Raw genomic sequence first — 26,790 nt, 5'->3', positions numbered from 1 at the left:
AGCGCGCCAATGACGGCGGCTGCCGCGGCGCTCTCATTGGAGGGCGTTTGTTGTCAGCCGGGCAACTGTAGCGAACTTTGGGTTTGTTTGTTGCTGTGTATGGTTCTTATTAATTTCTTGAGTTTTTCTCCACTGTTGCTTTTAATAGTTCTGTTTTTCTAGAAAATGGTGGCGCGGTGAGCCCTTTCCCTCTGCCTGGTTCAGTGTTGTCGGGCATCACTCGGGTTGGCGTTTGTGGGTTATTCCCGTTACCCTTCATATTTTAATACCGCTGACAGGTAGGATTACGGAATGTAAGCGGTGGGTGTGAGGAACCAGGGATTATGTGGATGGGATTTACTGAAGACAGCAATAGTGTGCATGTAGCCACAGCTTATTATTGCTTCAGTAGTAGCGCTACTCATCACAATGGGAAATAGGAGCTCTTTGTGAACTGGAGATAAGGAGAAACTCAGGGACCAGCAGTTAGGAGCTAAAACAAAAAGCGAATTAATGGTTTAAGGATTGCAGACCCCGTGGAGGCTGCTGAAAACAGGCAGAATGGAGGAGAAGGGCATGAGCCAGGTGTGAGCGTGCAGAGGGGCTCACTGGGTGCTAACTTCTCTTCGTGCAACTTGACATACAGATGATGCACAGCGTGAAGATTTGGTGCATCACAGTCTTCCTGAGATGTCTGCACTGCAAATGGAAGGAGATGGGAGTTCTCTGTCACTCTGTGCCCAATTCAAGGAAATAGAAGAGGTTAACAAATGAGAGTAAATAAATTGGGAGTTGTACACCAGTCTTAGTACCTGAGCATCTTGAACCCCTATTCAGGACTGCACTGAGAGGGACGAAAACAAACAAGTCATGGAAGTGTTGTAGAGGAGATCCTTTCTCAGAGTTCCTCAGGTTCAACTTCTCTATAAACAAGTTGGAAGTTGTTAATGGTGAATTTCATTAGTTGATGGAATAGTATCAGTATTGGATATTACAGTGCTCTGTGGATGTTTGAAAATAAAAAGTAGCCAAAAGCTGTCTGTAACTGCAAATGTTACCCAGTTCTGAGCATTGGTACCTGTGTTAGCTGCTGGCAGAGACCAGATTCAGATTCAAAACCCATTCTTAGTGCTGGTACAGGCTCACTCCTAACAGACAACACGGTCTGCAGTTTGTAATGTCTGTGGCCAGGTTCCTTGTGTGAGGAAACTGATTTTAAGCCTATCTACTAGGAAGCAAGGCCAAACGTACACTGTGTCCCTGGAGAGTGCAGCAGACAGAGAAGTAGCAAGAGATAAAACAAGAGGAAATAATAGTAAGGGGACAACATTGACAGGAAATCTGGTCCAATTCCTCTTATGAGTGCTAAGGAGGGCAAAGAATTTTAAGCTTAGGTCCCTCTGTGAATATAATTCCTACCTACATATAGCTCATCTTTAAAGTAACTTATTTGTAATAAATTTCATGAGCAACAGGCAAAGTAGTGGAATTGACACAGACAGTCCTTCAACACACAACAGTAGAGTAGTAGAACTGGTAAAGTCGTTTTTCAAGGATGAAAAATGAGATTTTGAAGGAAATGTGTAATCTGGAGATACTTATTTTAAGGCAACATAAAAGAAATAAAACATTAAACAGATATTTTAAAAGTGCATATTAAAATGTAGTGGGTACCCTCAAAATGTTTCATCGTTTCCTGCACTGTTCCTGTTGGGGTTGTTTTTGTTGAAGTACATAATCAAGAAGTGCAAGAAGTGGAAGGATGAGAAGGAGACAAGTGTGTGGTGTGCCCTGCTTGAGCAGATAGTCGTGAGAAGAAAAGTGGGCTCTCACTGTTTAGTTTACAGTGCATAGGAAGTAATTCTGGTTTCTCTGTGCTGCAGTAATGAGCAATTTTCCTTTGCTATAACTGTTGTTTTAAAGCTACATTAAGCCCTAGTTTGCCTAAAATAAAAGGGGAGATGTGCTATGTGGGGTGGTTCTCTTGTGTTTGGCCTGAGCGTTATGATGATTCAGCCCTAGTAGTTTTCCCACGCATATGTGATAAAGCAGATAAAGACAAATGTACCAGAGCTGCGACCGCACCGGCTTCTAGGCAGTAGGGCATGGATGTCTTTATCTGCTTTGATCATCTCCAAAGAGGAGGCTGTTCTGATACACATTGTCTCCTGCTGATCAGCTTCATTTCCCCTATGTACATCCCCTCCAGCCTGTGGATTATCTGCAAAAAGTCTCCTCGTCTCCTCATTGGAGGTGACCAAAATAATCATCTGTGGTATCTGGCTAAAAAGACTTGGGCCTTTGTTTCTGTATGTCTGTCAGGACTGGTGTTTTCAGCTCCGTGCATGCCTACAAGGCATATGGGACATTGCTAGAGGCTGTAAGGATATCACCTCCTTTGATGTCTCTTTTTGTCTTTTGGGACCTCACCTTCCTCACCTGCTGCTTCATATAATCATGGAATCATGGAATGTCTTGGGTTTGAATGGACCTTAAAGACCATCCAATTTCAATCCCTTGCCATGGGCAGGGTTGCTACCCACGGGAGGTGCTCAAGGCCGGGTTGGATGGAGTATCCACAGCTTCTCTGGGCAGTCTGTTCCAGTACCTCACCACCCACTGAGTAAAGAATTTCTTCCTCATGTTTAACCTAAACTTCCCCTCTTTTATTTTAAAGCCATTTCCCCTTGTCCTATCACTGCCAGACTGAAAAAGTTCGTCCTTCTCATGCTTGTAAGCTCCCTTCAAGTACTGGAAGGCCGCAATGAGGTCTCCCCAGAGTCTTCTCCAAACTAAATAAACCCTACTCACTCAACCTTTCTTCATAAAAGAGGTGCTCCAGCCCTCTGATCACCTCTGTGGCCTCCTCTGGACCTACTTGCCCTGCTTGCCAACCCCTCTTGATGCAGCCCGGGATACCATCAACTTTCTGGACTGCAGTGGCACACTACTGGCTCATGACCAGCTTTTTGTCCACCAAGACCCCTCAGTCCATAGGGCTGCTCTCAATACATCCTTCTCCCAGTCTGTTCTCATATCTAGGATTGCTTCAACCCCAGTGCGCCACTTTGCGCTTGGCCTTGTTCATCCTCATTAAGTTCATGTGGGTTTGCTTTTCAAGCCTGTTCAAGTCCCTCTGGATGGTGTCTCCCCATTCTGTTCTGTCAGCTGCACCACTTAGCTTCGTATGATCAGTAAATGTGCTGAGGATGCAATCCATCCCACAGTCTATGTCATTGATGGATCTCTGAGGGACAGTACTCATGACCAGCCTCCACCACAAAGCCATTGACCACAACTGTCTGGCTATGATCATCCAACCAACTCTTTATCCACTGAGTATTTCAGCCTTCAAATCCATAATTCTCCAGTTTAGAGACACGGGTGAGGTATAGGATCATGCCAAAGTCCTTGCACAAGTTTAAGTATCAGAGATATCAGTTGCCCTTCCTTTGTCCACTGATGCCTTCACTTATTCATAGAAAGCCATCGAATTGATCAGACATGATATGGCCTTGGTGAAGTCACACTGGCTGTTTAGGATCATCTCCACATCTTGCATGTGTCTTATTATCTCTTCCAGGAGGATCTGCTCCATGACCTTCCCAGGCACAGATGCGAAGCTCACCAGCCTGTAGTTCATCTGGTCTTCCTTTCTCCCTTTCTTAAAAATGGGAGTGGTGTTTCCCTTTTTCCAGCCACCAGAGGCTTGACCTGACAGCAATGACTTTTTTTTTTTTTTTTTTTTTTTTGGTCATACCTCCTCCTCTGGCTCTTTGTGTCTAATTTTACTCTCCAAGAAAGAGCCATTAGCCTGGGGTGGGGGCTGGGATCAGCCTCTTCTCTCCTGGACCAAAGCTGCTCAACTGTCCTGGCGCTGTGCTTTCAGAATTCCTTAAAAGTAAAAATAAAAATACAAAGGAATGAGTAAATAGAATGGACACACTGATCCAGATAGGTTATGCCAATCTGATAATGCTGATTACTGGCTTTGCTTTTGAAAGCTCCTGTCTCTGCTGCCCAGTGACCTATACTGAATTGAGACCAGTGGTTAGAAGTCATGTGGTGCTTCCTTGTGTGTTTCACAGGTGGCATCTTAGACTTTCAACATTTGGGTAGGTGTCGGTTAATTCTTTTAAGCACCGACTGAAATAAAAAAAATCCTTCTATTATTACTCTCTGACGTACTCAATACATAACCTGTAATTATTTCAAAAAATACTTGTAAGTTTAATTGGCATATTCTCTCCTATTTCTTTGCTTTAAGTCTTTAAATAGAGAATCTTTCGCCAGGGGAATCTACCTCATTTTTAATGCTGTTATTCTCATTAAGTATCTGTTCTATGAGGTACTCATTTGTTGCTGAACCAGTTGGTAAAATCTAAGGTTTTTTCTAAAGGATGTGTTTGATCTTATTTTACACGCATGCTTATTTTAATGTTTTTGAGGTTTGTATTTTTTTTTTCACGTGTGTATGTCTAGAGCAATGTCAATATTGAAATATTAAAATACAGCACGTTTCTCTCTAGATCTTACGGCTTACAGCTGCTAAGACTAAAATGCAGTTGCATCTCTAATAATGGATTTTGGAAAATGACTGTTTCAAGTTCTTACTGTGATGGCCTTACCTTCATGTCAGTTAGCATTGGTGGCAGACACAGGCACAGCCCTGTAGTTGCTTGGCCCTATATTCATCTAGTATTTTAAAAACTTTCTGGAAGTGTTGTAGCAACAGAAATGATAGCAAATGAGATTATTATGGAAGGAGTTATACTAATTCAAAGAGCATTGGAGCTTTAAAAATGAAAATGAGTAGATAAGATATTCTGTAGTTCTCTTTCTAAAGGATTTCATCCTTTTTTAGTACCTCACCACTGTAATAATGTAATTGGTCTTTTTCTCCCTTTCTTATCAGCTTTAGATAGATGTAGACCAATCTTTCATCTGTGCAAGCTCAGTGAAGCCGGAAACAGATATTTTGTTAAGTGTAATTCTCTTTGTTAAATTCATTTCTATCTGCATTGCCCTGTGACCTTTTCATCCACGTCACCTACATTTCTGAAAGCTGAAGAGGATCAATATATGAAAGTACAGGTTGTGCCCCTAATCTTAATTTTAAAAGGAAAACAATATCAAATACTTTATCAAACAATGGAATGTATTTTTACTGCTGATTGTTAACTGGGTACTTTGTTAGGTGTAATTAATAAAAAATTGTTTGTTTTCTTGGGAGAAATATGTACCTTTCTGTTAAAAAGATTTCACTTGGACTTGGTCTTTTTTTCCAACTGATTCTGTTATGAAGCACGTCTGTAACACCAGTGGCACTATCAGAGATGCCAGGACGTGCTGCAGTGCTCACTGTGGCCCACAGGTCAGCTGCCACTACAAGGAAGTTCTTCCCTGTTGCCTCCCAGGCCTCTTCCCACTTTTCATTATTTCTTCTGCAGGAACCTTTGGAATATGTTTTCCACAATAAACAAACCACTGAGTGGTTGAGTAGAGCATCCACTAAAAAGGGTTAGAAACTTGAGTTAATACAGAGCACAGCTTTGTCTGTGTCTTGGCAGGCCAGTTGTGGGGAGCATATCATACCAGCATGCTTGGAGAAGTATATTTTGTCTTCTGTTTCATGGATTTCTGGGTAGATCAAATTTTCAGCTATTTCTTAGTAGCCTGGGTCTTGTTTTTGCAAGAATTTCGGTGTTCCTGCCATCGTGCTGCTGTTGAGTGTGGTGTCAGTGCACATGAACTGCTCCCTTGCCTTGCTAAAGACTGACTTTGTAGTGGCTTGGGATCAAGTTCAGTTTGTATTGTGGGAGCTGCCCTGAGGTGGTGGTGAGTTTGCCTGTGAGAGTTTTTAAAAGACAAGGTCTGGAGATTCAGGGAATTTCATAGTTCATACTGCATTTGTTTGGTTTGGGGAGTGTGGGCACTTTCATTGTGAGCAGTGCCTACTGCTGAGGTCCAGCTTTGTCCTCTTAATGTCATGTGGTAGTCATGGCAGTGAAATTGCTCAGTGAGTGAGATATTACTCAAGGTGGTAAAGACTGCACAGTCCTTCTGGAAACAAGGAGAAAACCAAGGAGAAACACAAGAGAGGTCACACTGTTGACACAGCGCTGGAGTAGTGGCTGGATGTAGTGGTGTTCCATTGATTGATACAATTTTTCTAATGAAATAAAAAAGTAAGCTTAAATATTTTTCACACCACAAAGTTGATTAGCTAAGTGTTTTTCTCCTCACACTTTCAGTCAAAAGCTTCTGAAAGATCCACATTTACTTGTGCTTGGTTTGTATCTTTTTCTGTTGTCTGCGAGTAAACAGATGTCATCCTCAGTCTTTTTGGATGTTCCAGATTTTCAGAGCATTAATAGATATTTGATGAAACTAAATTTTGAGAGTAGGACCTATGTTAAATATTAAGATTTTGAAAATTAAGGTCAAAGAAGCCTACCTGCCTATTTGAATTTAAAATACTGGTACTTACAGGGAAAGCTTTTAGTCAGTCTGCAGATGGAAAATGAGGCTTAGAAGGTGTTAAAGAGTTCAAGGAGTGTTAATTTGAAAAGAAATAAGCTTTTGCTAATAGTTCACAAACTGAAGATATGACTCATTTTTGCCATAAATTGTTTCAATTGCTAGGCACAACGCAGAAGTCCCTTCACAGAGGGATTCAGTGATTCAGATTCCACATCCAACAAGTACTAAATGAGGTGCCAGGCCACAAAGCTAAAGATCACTGGATTGGTAAGAAGCAGAAAGGAGCAGTCAGTAAAGAAGCAGTAAGCTGGTTCTAGTCACAAATGGCCACTACCGCCATTTGCAGTTCGGTGCAACTGATGTCGACTTCGTGATAGAGGGAAATGCTGGGCCAAAGCCAGGCACTAATGGCAAGTGTGATGTGGTGGCGTTGCTTGTGTAGATAAACTTTTGCCACAAGAAAGAATGTCCAAATCCACTATTTCTAAAGATAAGTGTTTTCTCCTCTGCTTTCACTGTACTAAAGCAGAGGGATCTGGTAAAACAAGGTCTTGTGAAGCTGGAATATGCTTTCCTGTGCGTGTCTACATGTAAATGAATTTCACAAATACGAGACAAATACGTGGTGAAACTCTGTGGAGGCAGGCAAGGAATACCTGGGCCTCCTGAGTCAGACAATGAAAATGAAAGATAGTTTTAAATTCATTTTGCAATTTTAATTTGAACTGGGGTAAAGCTTTCACATCATGTTATGAGATATTCAGGAAAACTTTAATATCTTCTTAACTTAATAAGCTCTTTTTAATAGTTCTTAATATATTTCTGTCTCATTTCCCAGAACAAATGTTTTTCTTAGGTATACTTAATGTATGTTTTCCCCATGCCGATTTGTTTGCAGTTTGAGTTTTGCATTTCTTTCCAATTCAGCCTCATTACTAGCCTCCTGCTGTATAAAGGAGGGATTACTTTTTAATGTTTTCATGTTTTCCCTTCCTTGTTGCTTTTACACTAGCTTATATTATCAGCATTGTCATCAGTTGTCCACGTTGTCAGTATGCCAAGAAGTGTTTAATACTAATCTATGAAGTGCGTTTAAAGAAATATCCAGTGAAATGAGCATTTTTAACATTTTCAGTTTTTAAAATCTTTTTTCTTTTTTCTTTTTTTCCTTAGTACATGCATCATGAATGAATCTGCCTCCAGTGGAAATGGCCAGGAGTTTGATGTATTTAGTGTTATGGACTGGAAGGATGGCATAGGTACATTGCCAGGAAGTGACCTGAAGGTAAGATTTGCAATTTTTGATAAGCAAAATACAAATTTTATATGCCAGAGGAATGTATTTCACAAGCTGGTGTGTAGGTATCTGCTTCTATGAATAAAACATGAATCTGCAGCTCTGAGTTAAGAGACTGTAGCCTGTTAGCTTTTAGCTCCGGAGTGTCTTGATTCAGTTTCTGGTGCTGGCAAAGACAACAGTTATCCCTGTAGGAAGGCATAAATTAACACTACCTCACTATACAGACAGAAGTAATCAAATGCACAAAATGCAAGAAATTTAAAATGTAAGTGTGAATATTCAGTCCATTTAAGGTATTACAGTGCTGTCTAACTAAGAATGCCTGTACTGTCACTGATTTTCACAGTCTCATATTCTTAGTTCTTTTTATTTCTAAAAATACTTTATTTTTCTGTGTTTTGTCATGTGGATGCCTAGCAAAATGAATAAAGTGAGTGTTTCTGAGGCTGGTGTAGTTTAGCAATTTGAATGGCATTGGAATAGTACTTTTAATTAAATTTTTCACACTGCATGTATTTCCCCAAATAAATTATAGCAGGGTTCTTTTTAATATTTAATGTATTATTTTGTTTTTTTGGGGGGAGGAGTGATACATTTTACTACGTCTTCAGGTTTCCCTTCAGCTAAAAGTGCAGCTTTGATGTTAGAGGCTTCTTGCACTTTTTTTTTCCTGTTGATTATAGTGGATATTTTCCTATGATTCCGTTTAGACAAACATTGATGATGTTTTCTAGAAGTCTGTTTTTTGAATCTCACTAATTTTTAGTTTCACAAATTGTTTTTAAAATGTGTTTTTAAAGGCACTCTATGTTCCTTGATGCTCAATACAATTTCTTGTGTTTGAAGAGGTAAAAATGTATGAAATTCAGGATACATATGTTGCAGGTGTTATTGTTTTCTTTATGTTTTTGTTTGTTTTTAAAATACAGAATTGTAGAATAGAATTACAGATTAGTTTTCTTTGGAAAAGACCACAGGACTACCTTGTCTTGACCCCTCACTCTGAGCAATATTAGGCTATTCCAGGCCTTTTCCAGGGCAGATTTGACTGTTGTCAAGGCTGGAGATTCCGCCGTCTCTGGGCAACTTGTCCAAGTATTTCACTGCCCTTATGGTGTATGTTTGTTTGTTTTTTTCCTTTTACTGATACTTAATTGCAGGTTCTTTCAGCTTCTCCTTACTTATCATTTGTTGCAGCATCTGTGGGACTTATCCCTAAGTTTGGAAAAGGCCTACAAGATCATCCAGCCCAACCATCCACCTATCACCAATAGTTCTCACTAAACCATGTCCGTCAACACAACATCTAAACGTCCCTTGAACATGTTAATGTTTTTCCTATACTGGACACGGCAGACTGTATCTGCTCTCACCAGTACTGTGTAGAGGTGAATAACCAGATGCTTTGACCTGTGGGCTACTCTCTTGCTGAAACAGCCCTGGGTACTTCTGGCTTTCATTGCTCCCACAACGCATAGCTGTCTTGTGTTCAGCTTGCCTGTGGGACCCACAGGCCTTTTTCTGCAAAGCTGCTTTCACACAGGCAGCCTTGGGCTGTAGTGTTGCACAGTCATTCCACCCCAGGTGCAGGCCTTTCATTCACTTCTGTAGTACTTTATGAGTTCTTGTTAGTCCGTTCTTTTACCTTTTCTGAACAGCAGCCCAGCACTCCAGTGTATCAACCCCTCTCTCCAATTTGGTGATGTGCTTTTGCCGCCTATACACATACATACTTTTCTTGTTGTCTGTGCTAGTTTGTTCTCCACCTGAGCTTTCAGTTTCCAAATGCCATCATTGTATGCTTGGGCAATGTCTCTGCATATCTTCTCTATGTCTCCTCAGTGTTACGTTCTACATATTTCCTCCCTTTGCATTTATACTAAGTCAGAAGTTCTCAGTTCTTTCCTTCTGGCTTTCATCCATGTTTGCCTAACTTCTTGTGCATCGGCATGCATCTTGTGGTGTGAAAAGGTTGACCTTGGAGATATCTAAGTCTCCTGGGCCCATTTACCCTTTAGAACTGTCTCCTACGTGATCCTGCCAAGTAAATCTCTGAGCCAGCCAATATCTTCTCTCCTGAAATTCAGTGCTGTTATTTCAGGGTTCATTTTGCTCCCTTCAGACTTCACTGTCTCATGGTCACTGCTTTGAATGCTGGCATCAGCCTCCACATCCCTGACAAGTTCTGTATTTTTTTAATAAGTTCAGAATTTTAAAATTCATTTACTTTTTAATAAGCAAAGTTGTGTGAAAGGTAAACATAATACTAAAATGTTTGAGGAAGGAATACAAAAGGGTGAAAGTCAAGAGAATACAATTATATCTTATTATTCACCAGTACTTGCTTTGTTCTTTTTTCCCTGTGTTAAAAGAAACAAAAGAGAAGTAAAGTTGACTCATTAATTAGTAGAGGAATAGAAAAGTTTTCATATGAAGTAAGCAAAAAAACTGGGGGATGTAATTGAGCATAACTTCAAGAAATCATGCAAGATACTACATTCTGAAGGAAAGTCTGGGCTTCATTTTAAAGTTGTCCTTACGGCCAACTGACTGTTAGACACAAACCAATAATTGATTTTTGGATAGAAACTCTTTCTTTTGTCCAGGCATTGGAGAAAACACTGTGAGAAGTGAGGTAGTAATGTACACAGAATAATGAAAGATTATTCTTCAGAAAGAACAGGGCAGATAGCTATTTTTTTTAATAACATAAGATGAAGGGGATACTCAAAGAAATCAAAGTGGAACCATTCTAAAAGTGAGTGAAGGAAAAATATTTTCTAACAAGGCAGAATTACCCTGTGAAACTAAGTGGACCAGAGAACATCAAGACTCAGCGAAAGGCTAGACATTTATGTAGATAAGAAAACAGCTGGGGGTGTTAGAAAAGTCAGGGTTTTAATCTTCTGAGAGAATTGTAACAACTCATCTTTTGGGATTGCTTCAAATAATGGCAGTTAAAAGGGTAGCTAATCCCATGAAGCTGTAAATATAATCATAAAAAAATATGTTATGCTCTTTGTGGAATTCACAGAATTCTGCAGAATTCTCAGAATTCCCTATTTACAGAATAGGGTTAATTCAATTGTTTTTCCTGAACTGCCCTGTTAAAAGACTATTTTAGTACCGCGTTCTGGACCTCAAGAAAGTGGCCTTGCGTAGCAGTTGCTTCTTCTAAACTTGCATGTGTCTTCCAGAAATTACAGTAACCTCATTCCACTAAAGATATCAAATGATTGCCATTTATTTAGACTGAAATACAATTGAAAATTTCAGTGAGAACAGTGTAGTGGCAGTGTGTACAAATCCAAATACTGTGTTTTTCTATACTGGTAAAAGATTGGAGTTCTTAGTTTTTTTATGTAATAAATAATATGCCATAGCTGAACTGTACAGTGAATTATATGTTGCTTACATCTAGTATATTTTTCTCTTTATAAAATATTGGAAAAAAATTTGGTAGGTTAAACTTACACCAAATTTTGAAATGCTGCCTTTTAATATTGAGCTACTTGAACTCATTTTTAGTCACAGAGCATTTACCTGTCTTTATTACTTGCATGAGGAAGTTTCATACTTACTTTTCCATACAGATATTCTAAGAGAACTCTTTCCTTGTGCGTCATATTAACACCCAACCTCATCAATAGAAATTATTAGGCAAGTGTAGCTGATGTAGCTGTAGTAAGAACAACCTTCTTTTTTAGAACCACTTCAATTTTGTGAATAGAAGTTCTCCTGTGAATGAAATGAGGTAAAAACCACTTTAAGTAATGCCAGTGCTTGAAACATTTACAAATCATTTCTCTCAATATTTTATAAACTTTGTTCGTATTTAAGTTTTCTAAAGAAGAACAACCAGATATAGGTAATAATTTATTTTTTTCTCTTTATTACGAAGTTCCATGGCCAGTTTCATGCTAACTGAACTTCATGGAGAAATACTGCACCAGGGGGCAGTCGGTTCCCAGATTAATGAACATAAAAGAGCTGCATCAGACACCAAGCCTCTGTTCTCAACCAGCCCATGGTCTCTTATCTCTTTTAAAATTCATAAAATGCTAAAAATGTTTTCTTCCTGTGATTTTCTGCAGTGTTAGTTGTTAGATTTTTGTCAGCTGTAATTGGAGGAAACTGTACAAACATGTTCTTATGACAAACTTCCTTAAAAACTTCTTACTAAAGACAGTCTTAAAGTAGTTAATATTTCTTGAATGTTACTTTGAGCATGTGACAGATAAATGAGTGTTTGTGGAAAATGCTAGAATTTCAAATTATTCAAGAGAAAGAGAATTAAGATTGTATAGTATGATGCACTGAGGACCGAGAACAAAAATTTTAGCATTATATGTTAGGAGTTCTTTCAAGATGTAAAAATAAACCAGAAAACTTGAATTCCAGTAGTGTTTAAAATAGTTTACAAATCACAAAATGCCTTCATGTGGCAGATTAAGTAATACATGCTCATCTGAAAAATGTCAGTGTTTACCAGTTACTCTGCATGGTGTGAATGTGAAATACATTTTTTCCTTGAAGTCTGAGTGCCGAGTGCAGGCAGTAACACCATCACTTCAAGATTTAAATGTACTCATTAAATTGGAAAAGCTGTAATAATTTATAATTACATCCTACTGTACTGACAGAAGTTTATGAAGTACTTTGTAACGAGTTTGTTCTGCAGTGCTTGTGTTTTGAAAGTGAACTGTTACAAGCTGCATGGACAGAATTTTGGTCATTGATTCCAGCTTGCAAATTGTGATTGAACTGAAAATAAGACAGTAATAAATTTGATGGTTAAGAAATTAACCTATAAATGGATCTGAGCAGCTAATCTCATAGAAAACTGTCTATAACAGCAGAACAGGAATGGCAGAATTCTGTCCAGCTAAGCAACACTACTGGGTATTTTGAGCCGCGAGGTAAAGAGGATGGACATGACTCACAGTGGTGTGTTTTGAGCTGTGCAGACAGCCCAAAGCAGCAGCCTGCACCTTTTCACCTGCCCGTTCTGAAATCCACTCGCACTCACTTGAGCTAATTAACATTTTGAAAGCAAGTTACTTTTCTCTCGTGTGATTATGTGGCAGAAATACTAGTGCAGCACTTTCCTTGCATAAAGCCAGCTCTGCTTTCCTGCAGTGTCATGGGCTACACTTTGAGTCGAGGTGGTGAGTTCTTCCACAAGGCGCAGGTTTATGCAGGAAACATCAGCTGTGGGGTGCCAGTTGTCCCTGCCAGGAAGATATTGTCTGAGAGAGGTGCTGGTTCCCCTTCAGGGAAGCTGAGAAGAGATAGCTCAAGGAAGAAAAAGCAAGTAATGATAGACTTCCTTAGCCCACAAGCAGTCCAGGCAGATCTAGTGGTCTCTTGCCACATGGAAATGGCTTTCTTCTGTTGCAGTCTAATGTAATTAATTAGCTTATGTTGTGCCTCATTGCCATGGATTTTTTTACTAACACTATGCCTTGTGAAAAAGCTAATTTTACCTTTGCCTTTGTTAAAAAGAAAGACCAGAAAGGAAATTTCACTATGAAAATTGCTAAAACTCTGAAGTCAAGGAATGACAGAATTAAGTTTCTCTTGGATGTAGAGTCTACTGCACTGAAGAAATAGGATTGAAACATGCATGGTTAATTAGCAAATAGCAATTCTCTTCTGCATCATTTACTGTAGGTGCTGTGAGTCTTGTAAATATCCAGGTAAAGGACTTCAGGAAGAATATGGAATAGTTAGTGAGTGGTGCAGGTGAGTCCCACACAGGAAGATTTGGTGCTGTGTTTGCTGGTACCACAGCCTTCCTGTGTGGTGCTGAATGACTGCTGAACCCAAAATTTGGCTGGCAGCCATTCATTATCTACTTGTCGCTTGTTTGGGTCCCCTGGGAGATATTAGCATCTGGTACTTAGAAATACCCTGACTGAAATAATTCAGAGCCAGGAGTGCTTTACAGGTCAAGTTCTGGATCAATAAGCGTGTTGGCAGACAGGAGTATAAAAATACCCAACAGAGCCTTGACTTCTGACTGGCACGGATTTATCTGTTACCTTAAGAAAGCCTCTTTAGTTGCGATTTCCTCATCAAGTGGAGATAAGGCAGACTGAGTGTGCAGTGGGGAGCAATCGCTGAGAAGTCCTCAGGCACTAAGATAATTCTTGAGTAGTCTGGAGGGAAAAATTAAAAGACTGAAGATGTCTAAGAATCAAGTAGCTGAAGTTTACTCCAGACAAGACTGAGGGTTGAGAAATGTCCATCTCTCTTACTAGAGGTAAATGTTTGCTGATGGTACCTAGGCTTTCAGTTGAGAAGTGATGATGTTCCTATTATCGTTGGGAGCGAGTTGTAATTCGATAGTAAATCCTTCAACTGTTTCCTGCTCCTGCCTGCCTGGGTAAGGGCATTTGGATAAAAATTGTTACTTCTTTATTACTTCTGGATTACCCTGTTGCACTGTTACTGTAGCATTCTGAAATCAATTATGGATTGCTTGAAATACTTGACTTGTGCCAACAGTGATTCCAGTGGAGGGGGTCTGGATATGCTGGTTGATAGTGGTGTGGAATTTAATCTGTGATGGTGATGATTTAGGGAACCCTAAGTATGAAGGGATCCTTCTTAGTTTGTTTGTTGTTTTTGTTCTGTTTTTGCCATGCTTGACAGAGCTGGAGCGTCCAGACTGCATTTGCTCTTACCTTCAAATGAAGGGAATAGCCAGGTGCCAGTACACATTTCCCTATCCTTCTTTATGTATGAAAGAATCTAAATGTTGTATCCAGGCAAGCTGTAGAAATCGGGTGCTTGCCAAGGGCTTTGAAGTGAGCAGGATTCTCAGAGTGATGAAGAGCTAGTAAGAGGTTTTCCTGTTTCATTTGATGCGTGGCTGTGAACAGAGATTTTGGTTAAGAATTTATTTCCCACTGCGTAGTAACAGGTATTTGTTAGAGTATCTAAGGCTTTTGGGGATACATGCTCCTTGTTATTTCAAATTTGTTTGTTTGCTTGTTTTTAGAGAAAATAAGCAGTCATTCTACTTTCAAACAGTGGAGAGTAACCTCAGTGGTTGAAGAAAAAGTATAAAATAACCAGCAGCTGCCTCATTTTCTGAATACTATCCAGTTCGTGGCTGAGGCAGTGGTTCTGTGGGAGAAAATAGTATGTGGTCACACATGTGAAGGCTTTATCTAGCATATGCACAAAGAAAAAGGTAGTGGTTGAACAGACAAGTTCTGGCACTAATCACTAAATCACTCAAATGATATTTAAAAATCATTTGGCATGTAGTGGGATGTGGTTGGACATATAATGACTATGGCGATTCTTTTGCTCTGAAGAGGGGTGGAGCTGTAAGATGCCAGAACGCCTCAGTTTGTATGAGCAGTCCTGCTGAATCCACTGGAGATGTCTATGATTAAAATCAGGAATGGTGATAACTGTTGGCTAGGTAGCGATTCAAGTATAGCTACTGGTATTGTATGCCTGGAGTCTCAGGTATCCCAGTGCCCTCTTCACAGACTGCTTTTTAAGTCTTTCACGTAAGTTCAGTTACTTTGTAGCCCTGATGAACATATACTCAATTTGTTTTGGATAATACAAGTTTTGAGGGTTTCATCTGAGCCAGTCTGCTGTCACACTGCTGTGTGGTCAAGGTAAGTTTTATTCCTGAAGTTATGGTCAGAGTGCAGTAACAATTATATATATTTCTATGGGCTCTTTGTCCTAATCTTGCCCAGTAGATGGTACTGTTGGCCATGTTTTGTAATTTGTTTTGAAGTTGTTCATTAGGTGCATTTTTTTAATTTGTCTTCTGCACTTGACCCGCTCTTCCTTTTTCATCCTTTTTTATTTCTGCCTGCTCTCCTAAATATCATTTTTACCCTGTAAAAAACAATAGTAGTTTTTATTCTGATTTGATCTCTGTGAGGTCTTGTGCACTCCTGAAAGGGCAGAAGTAACAGTTGGTTGAAATAGTCTGATATTTGTTGCTCTGGGTTAGATACATACAGCAGTAAAGAACTAATTTGGAAACTGAATTGTGTATCTTTTTTTCCCAATAGGTTTGCTTTTCTAAGAACTGATTTGTTGTGTGATAGACTGTCCTCATTCTTTGAAAATTTATTTCACATTGATTGATAGATATGCTTTGCATTTTTACCAGATGAGGAACAAGATAACTAAAAGCCCTTTTAACATATAATTCCCCCAAATAAAACTAAATAAAACTACAGAGTGCCTCCCAACCTGCATGACAAAACAGAGAACCTTTATTAGAAATAAGAAAGTGCTGAAGTCACTGGAGGAGGGCTAGAGGCAGTCTGCCTGTGATGTTATGCATAGTCAGATTCTGGTCCCTTTTCACTGAAAAAAGTGAATTTCTGTATTGAGCGCAACACATAGTGCACAAGGCTGATCAAGGGGCTGGAGTACCATTTTCACAAGAGGAACAGAAACAGCTTGTGTTTAGCATAGTAAAATGAAACCTAGAGGTGCAGAATCCCTCAAATCAGAGGTATACCAGAGAGTAAGTGCTGGGAAAAAGAAAGAACAGAGTAATGTTGGGTTAAGAACAAATGAGAATAAACTGACTGAATAAATTTAAATGGGAAGTTAGAGGAAAGTTTTTCAAGTAAGAGCTTTCAGAAAACTGTTTTTCAGAAAGTATATTTTAGAAATGGGATTTCATTAGAGTTTGCAAAAAGTGCGTACAGGTCTGCTTTGCAGTTGAAGAGTCCATGAAATACTTTGCTTATACAATTGCCTGCAGAAAACAAACATCTTGTTGCAGTAACAAGATTATATTACATTCTTATATTCTAGTTCTAATTCATTATATTATATTCTAATTCTGTGGACATTTTAATGCAATTTTAATTAAAAAAAAAAAAATTGTTTATAGTTAGCAGTTTTGAATCCTGTAGGAAAAGCTAACATACAAATAGTCAGAAATGGTTCAGAAAGTATTTACAGTGTTGGATCATTGTATGTTTAAACCTTGATTTTTCTGAACGTATTCTTCTTTTGTTGAATGAAAATTAAAACGTTCCTGGGGGTTGAATTGGCACTCAAGTAAGCTGAAGTGCTGATATATCGGGAAATCATTTTCTGAGGATGTGAAAATGTATCTCAGCATCAAATGGAAGGAATCTGTAGTAATGTTTGGATGGAAGTTACTGTTTAATTTCCTTTTGATCCTTTAGCAGGAAACTACTAAACAGGGCAGTTAAGTAAGTTCTGTGTTGTATACTTAATCACTAACAATTGTACTCATTCTGCCAACGCAGTTTACGATACATGTTAAATGAAAAGAACTGCAGTAAGTTTAAAATGTGCATTTTTGCCTTTGTAGCTTATCTGTAGGAAGCTCTGAAAGTGAAACTTTCTACTTAATTGTTACATTTATTTGTATTTATTTTACTGTAGGTTTGCTCAGCAAAACTTTGAGATTTCTTCCTCTTTTCCTTCTTATCTTTTAAGACTGATGTTTTCACTGGATAGAATAGGGGATTGATTTCCTTGTTCAGAGCTTACTTAATGTTTGCAAATAGGCATTTGGCAAAAGTGAATTAAATTCATACCCAGCAACATTTCTAACTTACTCTTTTAAACACTGAAGTGATAAAAATTAAGCTACTTTATGAGATTATTTTAAAAGTACTTGGTAATTTTCTGACTTTGTTTCCATCTGTTTTATTTTAATGTTTTCCATCCATGGTTGCTTTACTGAAGACAGGTTTAAGGAAAATGCCTTAATCCAATGCAAATGTATATATTTACTTGAGGAATTTTGTGACTAAGAAACACATTTTTACTTCTCATAATGCTGTTGGTACTTGCCCTGAGGTTAGCTCTGTGTTTCCTGCTTGGGCCTTCATCCTGTCAAGACAACAAGGAGAAACAAATGAAGATTGTAGGAAGGGTGCTCTTGGTATTATTTTAGCTTGGGTCACCAAAATAGAGAAAATGTTGTAAAAGAATCGTTTCCTTTTTTCTATTCCTTTGTTCTTTTTTTTTTTTTTCTTTTTTCTTTTTTTCCTATTATCTTCTTTAAGGATAGAAGAGGCTTAATTTTTTTTGAATGGACACAGATACCAACAGCGTTAATATAAATCCCTTTCTGTCATCCTTCAACAATAGACACTGGCAGCTCTTGCTCTGTGAGGGCTTTGTGCAATATGTTACTCTGCACAGCTATCTATACTGTTTTCAAGTAATTAACCTGTGTCATAAGTTTTCCACTGCTGTTCTTCCTTGACTAAAACCAGAGCATGACTTGCTAGATCTGAGGCGTTTTTCTGGTCAGCTGTTGAGAGCTTACTTTGCAGAGGCTTTAGTTTGGGAAACAGTGAGCTAAAGCAGTTCTGTCTGCTGCAAGTTCATGGCTGAACGCTTATAAAGGTTAAGTAAGAGGCCCTTGACATCCATAGAGAGAAGGCTGTGAGAAAAGCAGGACTGTAGGAGTCAGACCTGGCTGGTGGCCTACAACCAGTGTCACGCTGTCCTGCCCACTGAGACAGGGAACGGTGGTCAGCTTTAACCCTAAAGCCTACGCCTAGTTTAATATGCTATGCTATTTCTGCTGTGAGCATCCCCAAGTAAAAGAGTATCCAGGAGCAGCCTCTCTGCAGTCATCTATTTTTAGGTATTTGAGGAGTGTCAGTCAGCCCCCTGAAGTCTGAAGGGCAGGCTAGTGTCAGAGTGGCATCAGTTGTGTGTAAGGGCTTAACACAGATCAGGCCATACAGAAAAGCTTTAGATATCAACTGAACTCTTCAGAAACACCTTTAGCGCATCTGTGTTTGTTGTGGCCAGTCAGCCACTGAAGTTCTACCTGTGTCTTCCTGCTAAGCCAGCTACTGCTGTAATGTGTCTTGTAGAAACAATAAGGTTTTGCCTCTAGTATCCACCATTTTCTGAGGCAGCAGACAAAACGCAAATAGCAAAAATTAGCTCAGTGAAAGTAGGAGCCAGATGGGGTGCTGAAGTCAGCTGTGAGACACAGGGATTCTCTTCCAAATGGTAACTCTGTTTCTCTTCATTGGAGCAGCGTAAATGTCTGTCCACAAACTTGAATGTGAGCGTGTGGTGTTAGGGTATTTAGTGTCCTTTCAAAGCTGAACTCGTGGTCTTTCAGTCCAGATGGATTTGTTGGCAGCTTGTCCACAATTGCATTTCTGTTGCAAACATAGCTGATTTTAAGCAAAAAACTTGGCTTTCATTCAGAACCACTTGCAGACCACAGCAGGGCCCAGTATAAGTGGACGTGCTTCATCCTATACTCTCCTGAGGTGCAGAGGGGCACAGTGCCAGGACTTTCATGAGGCACAATGCTGGGCAGTTTTTCTCCTTATTTACTCAATGTAAAATTGCCTAATTAGCGATACAGAAATATGCTTAACGCTACTGCCCCGAAGAAGCATTCCAGCAGGTGGCTACAGAGGAGATTTGAAAGACTCTCCTGGGCCTGTTTTTTTCTGATCTTCTTTGATCACAGCACCTCACTTCTAGAGACCTTTGATAGAGCTCAGATAGTTATACCCCCTTTGCTATTTAAAGTAGACTGTCACAGACAAAATACTGCCTTTAGTTGAACCCATACACCCAGCTGGGCCTGGAAACCAAGTAGTGGCTGGGAAGCGGGAGGTTTATTTTCGTCTGGTAGCACAGTAATTATTACGGCATTTGGAAGACGCTTTTCTGCTGGAGGCAGGATGGTATAACTCACAGTGATGCTGTGTAAGCACAGCATGTGGGATATTGTTGAGCCTTGCTTCTGGCTGACAGTAATATCACATTCAGTGTGTAATTAAACAGTTCATAAACTGCCTTGAGATGTTTGTTTATGGGCACTTTATAGCAGAGAAGTGCAGTGTTTTGCAGGATGCTGGAATTTTTGTGCTCTGCAAAGCATTTGTATTTGATGTGCCTTTTCTTTGACACAAATACTCAGTGACTAGAGTGCATTGTTTTGCTGTTGATGAAAGACATAAGCTAGGTGATTTTCCTGCAAATTTCTGTTATTGATTTTTGCTTTCTGATATTTTAGCTAAATAGCAAACTACCTGTGGATGCATCTGTATCAATACTTTAGTGAACTATGATTTTAGGTAACAAAATGTGTTTGTGTTTTGCTTTTCAGAAACAATGCTTGTTTACAGGGGGATAAGCAGAAACACTTAGAAATTGGGTAATATGGTGAGATACTGTGTAAATGATGATGTAAGAAAGCACTAGTAAATTTTTGCTGTACTTAATGCCACTTGTTTTGTTTCTACTAGTTTAGAGTGAATGAATTTGGAGCCCTGGAGGTGATTACAGATGAAAATGAGATGGAAAGTGTTAAAAAAGCTATGGCTACCACCACCTGGATGGTTCCAACTGCTCAAGAAGGTCAGTTAAGAGGTCACTGAAGTTTTCTGTTGTAGACTGTAGATTATATAAGGTGCCAGTTTTTCTACAAGATTGCCTCCCAAATTAAAATTAAAATGAAAAACTTATTTGCTTAATGCAAGACGTATTTCTGATGATCCTACCTATTTCTTTGGATGCTGATAATTATGAAATAAATGTATTTTAGGGTAAAAGGAAATAATTCCACTGTTAAACATCTGAAGGTTAATTATGGCCACAGTTTTATCTTACAGTAATTTTTTTTTTAAGTTTAGAAGTAGTATTTTTGTGTTTAATTTCAAAACTGGTCAACTTCTTACTCTAAATTGTTCAGATTTTTTTTGCTGTTATTTTTATTAAGCTGGTTCTCCAGACTGCTCACAGACCTAACTGACCTCCTACAGTGTTCATTTCTGTCTGTAAACAGCCCTTGTGTAACATTAGTTGCTACTCAACTGCTACCACCAAGCTCAATTTATGTCTCTGCATTTTTTCCTTGCTTCTGCTGACTATACTTTATCACAACATTAAAATTAGCATGTAATAACCATTTACATTTATCATAAGTGGTGACATTCTAAGAGTTTTGTAGTGTCTGTCTACATAACAAGGTGCAAAACAAGATACAGAGTGTCCTTTAAATAAAGTATTGATGTGAGAAAACACTTCTGGTGTCCAGGGGAAGTTGGTTTACATGGTTCAAAATTCTGAAAATTTTGATACAATGATGGAGCAGCATGAAAGAATATCACAGCTGTTTTTGTGGTTGCTTACAACTCCTTTTTTTTTCCCCTTCTTTTTTTTATATTTTATCAATTTTCTTTTTGAATAAGCATTCTAAGAGTTGAGAAACGGAATTTGAAATTCCATTTTAATAATCATCAGTAGCCTTTCACAGAACAGAATAAGCAAAGTCAATGAAAGTATTCTTTTGCTGTTGCCCCATCATTATGTGACTTCTATAAATAATTGAAACTTTTATATCAATGGGAAAGTAGCTTGGACCTCAGCAAGAAGGTCTGAATCTTCGCATTGCTACCTTTGGTCTATAGGTTTCCAAGTCAATGATTACTTTTAAAATATTCAAGATTCAGATCTGTGATGAGAGTGACAGCGACATAACAGTGTAGTAATGCAGCAGATTCTCTCTTTAGACTGAGAGATTTCAGTTGCCTACAGTAAAACATATCTTCATCCCCTACTGTCCAGTAAGCCTGAAAAATCTTGCTGCTGAATTCAAGTGTGTTTTTGGGCACATAAACATATTAAGCAATCATCACAAATATCTTACGTAGTCTTTGATTAATTCATTGCTCTCCAAAGATACAATACTGCTAAAATTTTCAGTTATGTGAGAAAATGGTTGATTTGGACTGCTAATGACTCTGGAGAGTAAATATATTGCATAAATAATATACTATTCTAGTGGAGATAGTCTGCACCCAAGAGTTCATTTGACTCAGTTTTTAAAGACAGTTTGGTGTTCAAACAAAAGAAATAGTGACTTGAAATTTACCTTTTGAGAGTGTAAAGTGAACAGCCTTCTTTAGGAACTGGAGAACTTCAGTGCTGAATACCTGACTGTGAGCAAAAGTAACAGCATACTCCCCTAGGCTACATGCCTCCCTAGCGGAAGTCATAGCTTAAGGTAAATTACTAACTTACTGTTTTAAAATCTATTTGCTACAAATTAGTTGTTTGTTTGTTTGTTTTTCACCTTTGGTAGACCTCAGGGTTTTGAGCGATAGCTGCTGCAGTAGAGGACTGAAATGTAGTTAGTGATTTATTTCCAGAAGTAAGGTATAAACTATTAAAAGATAACTTCTCCCCAGATGACCCTACATGTCAAAAATGAGTTATGTCAGTGCAACATGAGGTGATGAACTCTGCAACAGCAACTCTCTAGATAGTGAGCACAGTTCCTATCAGAAAATTCACTCTTTCCATGAGTAGCAACTTCAAACAGTATCAGTGTGCCAGTGATGCCAGGAGAATGAAATCAGTAGATTCTTTCTGATTGTTTAATATGACAACTTGTTGGGAATAAACCCTGTATAGACATCAGTCTTCAGTTCTTCATTCTAACAAAAGTGGCATGATTTCAGTTTTTTGTTTGCTTACAAGACTTGCTAAACATAATTGGAAATGTATCACCTCTACCTAAGTGAATTTATTTTTCCATTGTGCAGCCTTTTCAGAAAAGACAGGGATCTCCACAAAGTTGAAGGAAACTGCAAAAATGGATGGACTTGTTTTCTGTGAAAACTGTTACCACTATGGTACTGTAGAAGAATTTGTTCCTGAAGGGAAATTTTGCAGCCAAAAATGTGCCCAGCAAGTAAAAAACAAGTAGGTATTATTATAAAGCATAGAAGCAAAGAATTTGGCGTAAATGCAGTGTGAGATAAAAGTGGTGTGATAAAACATTAGTGGTGTGGCAGCCATGTTTTGGTGAGTCTCCACCAGTTTATAACGTTCTTTCATTGTTTTTAAACTCAGTGAGTTATGAAAGATTTGCTTTTTGTCTAATGCTGATGTTGAAGGCGGTCTTCTTTACTCAGAGAGTGCTGTGTTCTGCTGTCAGATGCAAACAACGATACAGTCTATGGGATGTATGAATCAGTGTCAAACTCCCACTCTGTTTCATAATCACTGGAATTAAGATAATCAGTAATTAGATGGTTGGTGTGGTAAGTTAATTGTAATTAAGTTCAAGAGCTGTATTATAGATGACAGTGAGTAAAAACATGAATATACTGTGGTTTTTCAGTTCCTTTTCTTTGAGCTACTGCAGTTCATCTCATAATAAATGAAGCCTTCAGTTAGTGGATCCATTCCATGTTGCATTCTGCATTACAGCAATCTTTAACATCTATGTTTTTGTGCATTTCCCCCATTTTTAGTTAATTGCTTTGCCATTTTCTATTCTGATTGCTTGTTTAGCAATTTGTTCAGTCACGTATCAACTTTCTCCAATTGGATTTGTCAGTCTTAATGATTACCTTTTCTTTCCTTTCTGTAAACTGCCTGGCAGTCCTAAACATTTCACAGTTTGGTTCTTTGCCAGACTTGGTGGTATGTGAGAATAGACTATTTAAAACATGCTAAACCTGTTCAGTGCAGGCTGACAGCTGTCCTTTTGCAGTTCTATTGTTTGTCTTTCAGCTTAATTTTTTGACAGATGTAATTTTCAGTAGTTTTTCTAAGAATGTATTTTTCATAATGCCATAGGACCTACAAGAACTTGACCTGTAGATTTACTTAAATTTTACTTCCGTTATGAAAATGAGAAATGAAATAATATTGTTTTATCATTGTGTTGCTCCTGTAATAGAGAACCAAAGGAAGAAAAGCCCAGCATGGAATGCAATGGGGAAGATGAATCCAAAGTCATTCGGAAAAGAAAAACAAAATTACCTCTCAAAGAAGAGTCCAGGGATAATGAGGAGAAGAAAGAGAATCCCGATGAAACTGTTAGTATGCATCATAAACACATTACTGCAAACATTTTAGTAGGAATTTTGCCTTATATTGCAATGTCAATAGATATGTCACTCTACAAATAGAAGTGACTTCATTACTCCTTCAAAGCCACAATAAGTACTTGGTTCACTTTTAATTATGCCTCTTCAGCACATTCTAACTGTTGACAAGTGATAGAAACTGCTTTTTTTTCCTCTTCCTTCCTTTCTTTTTTTTTTAAGAACAGAACAAAAGGAACTTAAAGGAAAACTGATGCCAATCCAGAATTGTTAGTACTGTAGTATAGAAAAACAAAACAATGTATTTCCCAATGCCTGTTACTTGTTTACTTTACACATGAGTAAACAATTATAGACTAGTAATTTATTTGTAAAGAAGTTCTGTTACAGTTAAGGAGAGTATACTTTTGATTTTTGTAATGTAATTTGCCTTAGAAAAGCATAGCCAACAGTTACCAGGACTTTCTTTGATTCAGGAAGGAGCATATGCCAATTGTTCGATTTTGGCATTCTGATTTATGGTTGGTGGTGATTACCATAATCTCCACGAGTAATTATAAAGATATAAAAACACACTAAAGCAAACAAAGTAACCATGTCCAACTCTGATTATACTTATAGATATGAGTAATCTAACCTCCAAGATTTTCTCACTACAAGGAAGTTCATGTGGCTCTTGCTGTCATTGCCCTAGCTTGTTCTGGAGATTCTGGCTTGTGGTGACAGTTGCTACTTAAAACTGAATGCTGGAACTTAGGAGAAACATTTTATCTGGGCTTGAAATACTTTTCTGCTCCAGAAGAAGCAGCACACAGAGTCTTATCTGCTTTGTTATTTTTAGCACTGGATGGATTTAACAGTAGGGGTTGTTGTCCACTGTCAACCTCAAGGTGGGTTCCACATTTACACGTGTGTTGTTTTGTTCCTCGAAGACCATACATGCAAAATTTCTCACTCCTCTGGTTGGCTGTGTAGTATTTCCTGAAAGAGTAAAACTAGAAATGACAAATTGTCTGGGATTTGGTTTTGTTTTATGCTGCAGTGTAATGCACTTTGGGGCACCTTTGTTTTTTTTTTTTCCTTTAGGAGTTATTTTTCATCTGAGAACAAAAATTTGCAGCAGCTTCCCGTAATGTTCATTTTCCTCTCAATAGCTGTGGTGTTATTGAGAGGAGCACTGTTTGGAGGCAGAAGGGGAGAGCACTGCAGTCAGAGAACTGTGGAAAGATGCAATACGTGTCAGAAGAGAGTCCACAGCTTTCTGTATAACAGTGTCCTCAGGAAAAATTTGGGGACAGTTCCTTTGCTGCCATGTGTCTGCTCTCCCAAATGAGGACTTGTTTTGTTCATCTGTTCAGATGCTTGGAAAGCTGCTACTACACAAGCAATGAAATAAATAAAAAGGATCAGTGCCATTTTATGTTTAGTTGAGTAATTATACATTTGAACAAAGCAGAAAAAGTTGTGCAAAAGGTATGCCTTCACATTATTTTGGAAGCATGAACGTATCAGAAGTACAGCTATTTATGTCCATCACAGTCGGTCCTACTGAAGGCTCACTGATCTGTCCCTGGCATAGACAAAGCTGAGCTGGCTGAGAGCCAGGTGCTGGGAGTATTCTGTCATTTCCACTGTGTTTGCTGTGATTTGTCACTGGTTGCTTGCTTTGTTTTTATTAGACATCTTCAGGTTTGTCTGAGATAACGGAGATCTATCTGGAAGCCGTTTAAATGAAGTCAAAGTTAAACCTCGCGTGTCTGTGTCTTAGCTATTAGACTTCTGAACTAACGTTTGTATTCTTTTTATTTAGGAGGATAAATCTGAAGGCAGAATTTTAAGAGTCTCACAGAGAGCCAGAAGAAAAAGAAAAGGGGAAATAACAGTTTTGAAACAAAGTAAGTTAAATTATGGAAGAAAATCTCAAGTGTCACTTATTTATGTGATACTATCTCTTGCTGTGAATTGCCACCATTGTTTCACCAAATTTTTATCCATTATTAAATACAGTTTTGTCCATCTGCAAAAAGACAGTGTCAGTGTTATTTGTAGTAATTAAGTTGTAAGGACTGAAGAACTCTGAGAACCAAGTGGAAATGTTGGGGATATAAAACGACTCTCGGAGATTGATTGCCTTTTACAAAGAGCCAGTTTATATATGCCTGGCAGCGAGGAGTCATATAGTAAGCGTAAATGTATCTGATGCACAATTTAGATTTTTTTCATCCCTCTAAAGAGTGCCAGTATTAAGGGGAATCAGACCCATTTTGTTCCCAAATGTTGGAAGACATGTATTAAGCAGGAGTGAAAGTTTCCTTTTCTTTCCTGGGGGATCAATTTTGTATCTATGGTATGGCTGGAAATAGACACATTTATGGAACTGTTTAGGAATAATTGCTATAATCAGTCCAAAGGGAAATATACTGCATGAAGTGGCATAATAAAACATTTTTTAAATGAGCAGTGTTTTTTCAAGCTGTTCACATGATAGATACTTTTTGGAAGATTCAGAAAATCAGTACTCACCAGAAAACTACATCTTTGCCCTCCAGGGTGTTTCTTTTGATATGCTGGGAGCCATTACCAGAAGTTGCCTTTAGCACAGAGCTCCAAGTAGCTCTGCTCTACAGTAGGTATATGATACACTGATCAAGGATACAATGTATAAAAAAGTTAAAGAAGATTCTCTTCCTGAGATAGAATTACTCCTGAAATATAAATACCATTTCTGCAGTTGTATTTAGAACTGAGACCATATCAAGCATATGGGATACAAGCACAAAGCTGATGCTGACTGGACACTACTGTCCACTGACAGAATGATTTGTATAGATTTGTCTTGTTTGTTTGTAGGAAAAATGTGTGTTCAGAACCATGCGTATAACTGTGTATTATTTTGCCAAGCAACACATCTCTTAAATAACAGAACAGATAACTATTGGGTTAATCACAAGTAAAATGGGCTTTAAAAGCATTGAACGATCGCTGTGGTTCTGAATTTTGTTATTTGAATTATGTCTTTCTTTGGGAGAGTTTGGCATCACTATTATGATGGTTCATGTTTTAAATAAAAAACACTTAGCCAGAGTATTATTTAAGAGGCTTATTTGTCTTGTGAATAGCCTGCAATCAGAATCAGACCAGGATCACGTTGTGGTTGATGAGAAA

General features: G+C 38.4%; 1 protein-coding gene across 12 annotated transcripts in view; it reads left to right on the top strand.

The window, feature by feature from the left end:
• L3MBTL3 (L3MBTL histone methyl-lysine binding protein 3) overlaps positions 1-26,790 on the top strand; it is a 76,685-nt gene that overhangs the window by 3,169 nt on the left and 46,726 nt on the right. For 6 of the 12 annotated variants that reach the window (XM_085217323.1, XM_085217320.1, XM_085217321.1 and 3 more), the window contains exons 2-6: positions 7,636-7,747; positions 20,032-20,143; positions 22,333-22,492; positions 23,478-23,616; positions 25,436-25,520. In XM_085217323.1, the coding sequence (XP_085073449.1) occupies positions 7,646-7,747; positions 20,032-20,143; positions 22,333-22,492; positions 23,478-23,616; positions 25,436-25,520 (598 nt within the window). In that variant the 5' untranslated portion in view covers positions 7,636-7,645. Of the gene's footprint in view, positions 1-954; positions 6,168-6,203; positions 6,730-7,635; positions 7,748-20,031; positions 20,144-22,332; positions 22,493-23,477; positions 23,617-25,435; positions 25,521-26,790 lie in introns of those variants that run through there. The other 6 variants (XM_085217316.1, XM_085217314.1, XM_085217317.1 and 3 more) reach the window with 6 other exon arrangements.

This window comes from Meleagris gallopavo, chromosome 2, assembly GCF_905368555.1.
Source record: "Meleagris gallopavo chromosome 2, MGAL_WU_HG_1.1, whole genome shotgun sequence".
Lineage (NCBI taxonomy): Eukaryota > Metazoa > Chordata > Aves > Galliformes > Phasianidae > Meleagris > Meleagris gallopavo.
The sequence above is the reverse complement of the archived record's forward strand: the minus strand, read 5'-3'. Positions and strand labels throughout refer to the sequence as shown.